The sequence below is a fragment of the Crocodylus porosus genome, unplaced genomic scaffold, assembly GCF_001723895.1.
Source record: "Crocodylus porosus isolate Cpor-Errol unplaced genomic scaffold, CroPor_comp1, whole genome shotgun sequence".
Classification (NCBI taxonomy): Eukaryota; Metazoa; Chordata; order Crocodylia; family Crocodylidae; genus Crocodylus; species Crocodylus porosus.
The window spans coordinates 38,257,386-38,260,245 of NW_017728948.1; the positions used below are offsets into that span (position 1 = coordinate 38,257,386).

The 2,860-nt window shown below is 62.6% G+C and overlaps 1 protein-coding gene across 2 annotated transcripts in view; it reads left to right on the forward strand.

Annotated features, from left to right (window-relative positions):
* Positions 1-731: 731 nt before the first annotated feature.
* The window catches only part of PCDH7 (protocadherin 7), a 428,058-nt gene continuing 425,929 nt past the window's right edge, over positions 732-2,860 (forward strand). For both annotated transcript variants that reach the window (XM_019553187.1, XM_019553186.1), the window contains exon 1: positions 732-2,858. In XM_019553187.1, the coding sequence (XP_019408732.1) occupies positions 2,269-2,858 (590 nt within the window). In that variant the 5' untranslated portion in view covers positions 732-2,268. The remainder of the gene's footprint in view (positions 2,859-2,860) is intronic.

Here is a 2,860-nt window from a genome sequence, read left to right on the forward strand (position 1 = left end):
GGCAAATGCCAAGGGCACAGAGTCAAGGGGAGGGGGGGTACACAAAGTTGAGGGAGAGCTCGAGCCTTAAAGTTTCTCCCCCGCCTGCCCGGGGAGGGGAGGTGCCGGCCCGCGGCCACGACCCCCGCAGCGGCTCCTGCCATGTGTCTCCCTCCCCCCCAAGTCCATTCTCTCAGCCTCCGAGGGTCCATTTTTTCCCCCTGCCGAGCACACACAAGGCTGCTGAAAACGTGCATTCAAATAGCTGGGATGAAAAGGGGGAAGGAGGAGGGGGAAGAAAAGAAATGCAGCCGCGGGGGCCGGACCAGGGGGTCTCTGAGCCCCCCCGAGTTTCATCCTGCTCCAGCGGCTGCGGCTATGACACGAGCCCCGAGCCCGCCGCAGAGGTGCGGGGCGGCGCGGAGGGGCTGCCTGCCCCTGCGGCGGTGCACAAGGCGCGGGAGGGGAAGAAACATGTGCTGGGAAAAAATCATTTCTGGGTAACGAGTCTGCGGGGGAGGGAGGGGGGGTCGCTAGAGACCAGAGGTTAGGGGAGAGCAAGAGCCGCCGCGCTCCAGCGGGCAGGAGGCTCGGGCTGGTGCCGCCGCTATCCCACTTGCTGCACTGGCAGCGGCGGAGGCTGAGGCTGAGGCTGAGGCTGGGCTTTGTGGAGTGCAGCGCTTGGCTCGTCCTCCTCCCTCCCTCCCGCCCTCTCCCCCTCTCTGTGTGTATGTAGCGCAGGCGGCTCTCACTGCTGCAGCGTCAGGGAAGAGCCGCCGAGAGAGGCTCTAGCAGCTCACACCACTTTGGGCAAACTTGCTGCTTTACTGCTTTTTTTCCCCGCTCTCCCCCTTCTGATTGTTTGATTTTTGCGAGTGGGAAGCCTCGCCGTTGCCATTGAGCCCCGGCGAGCCCGAGCCGCCGTGCGGGAAGAGCGGCTGCCCCGCACTGCTCGCGGACACACTCGAGGGGCTTCGCTGCACAACTGCCGGTTTCCCGCAGCCGAGGACCCCGCTGCCTGCTCGCCTTTCGTCTGCAAATAGGACTCTGCTTTTTAAAAAAAATTTATTTGATATATATTTTTAAATCGCATCACCGCTCCCCCCCCCTCCTCCCTCCCTCCCTGTCTTCCGCCTCTACGGATGTAATTGAGAATCTGTGTGAATTCACGTGGGGGATCCAGTTACAGCTTGTTCCGCTCCGGGGAGATTCAATCAGAATCGCCTTTTGGACACGCAGCCTGGTTACTAACCTTTGCACTGCAAGGATCAAATTCAGCTCCGGTCCCCGCATCGGGACAGGCAGGGAAGCGGCGGGAGACTGCAATCTCACTCGCGAGCAGCCCCGCGCCGCAGCCCCGCGCTGCCCGCAGCCCGGCGGCGCGGATGCAGGTAAGGCGCCCGCCCGCCGACTGCGGCTGCACGAGCCCCAAACTTGGGACCGGCGGGCGCCCGGCGGATGTGCCTCGCTCCAGCCCCGCACCGCTCCGGCTCCTGCGGGTTTTGTAGCGCTGCTTTGTGACTAATGACCTTGCGCAGAGTTGTTCACCAAAAAAAAAAAAAAATCCTCTGAACATTTGAGGAAGATGGATCTGGGTGCTTGTCTGCCGAGCAAAGGGACTGGTCTGTAATACCACGGCTCCTCTGCCGCCAAGTGCATCACTGGGATTTTGCATTGTATTTTCTATTCTTTCATTTTCTTTTTTCTTTTTTTTTTCCCTTCCCTCCCCCCTCTCCATTGCTAAGAGGATTTGTGGAGTTTTCCGGACACGAGCCCTTTGAATGAAGAGATTCACATTTTTCCAGCCACCCCCCCTGCGTGTGCGGAGGGAGGGGAGGGAGGCAGAGAAAAGCTTCGTGCCTCGGTCATAAAGGGCTGGGAGAGAAAAGCGAGCGAGCTACTTAACTCGAGCGGCGAGGAGGACGACCTGGGGGGCTTCGGCTCGCACTCTGCAGCTCCGGCTTTTATTGCAAACCTTGCAAAGTGATTACAGTAAAATCGGAGAGGAGGAGGAGGAAAAGGAGGAGGAGGAGGAGGAGGAGGAGGAAAATCCCGTCCTATCTGCCGAGATGAATCTTTAAACAGCAGCGCACGCTGTCCCGTGAACTGCGAGTGCCTCGCAACTGGGAGAGGAGCCGCCGCCAGGGCTCCGGCCACCGCTTGCACCGGCTCCGGGACCGCAAGTTACCAGCCGCGGGAGGCTTTTCTCGCCGCTCGCCCGCGTTCCCGGTGGCCGCCCGGGGGAGTGTGCGGGGGGGCGGGCGGGAGGGGGGCTGGGGTGCGGAGAAGATGAGGAAGATGCGGACTCTCCTGGGCTGCGTTCGCTGCTGCTGCTGCTGCTTCTTGCTGCTCCTGCCTCCTCCGCTCTGGCTCAGCCTGGCCGCGGCCAAGCAGCTGCTGAGGTACCGGCTGGCCGAGGAGGGACCAGCCGACATCCGCATCGGCAACGTGGCCTCGGACCTGGGCATCGTGACGGGCTCGGGCGAGGTGACGTTCAGCCTGGAGTCGGGCTCCGACTACCTGAAGATCGACAACATGACCGGGGAGCTGAGCACCACGGAGCGGCGCATCGACCGCGAGAAGCTGCCGCAGTGCCAGATGATCTTCGACGAGAACGAGTGCTTCCTGGACTTCGAGGTCTCGGTGATCGGCCCCTCGCAGAGCTGGGTGGACCTCTTCGAGGGCCGGGTCATCATCCTGGACATCAACGACAACACGCCCACCTTCCCGTCGCCCGTGCTCACCCTCACGGTGGAGGAGAACCGGCCCGTGGGGACGCTCTACCTGCTGCCCACCGCCACCGACCGCGACTTCGGCCGCAACGGCATCGAGCGCTACGAGCTGCTGCAGGAGCCCGGCGGGGACGCGGGCAGGCGCGGCG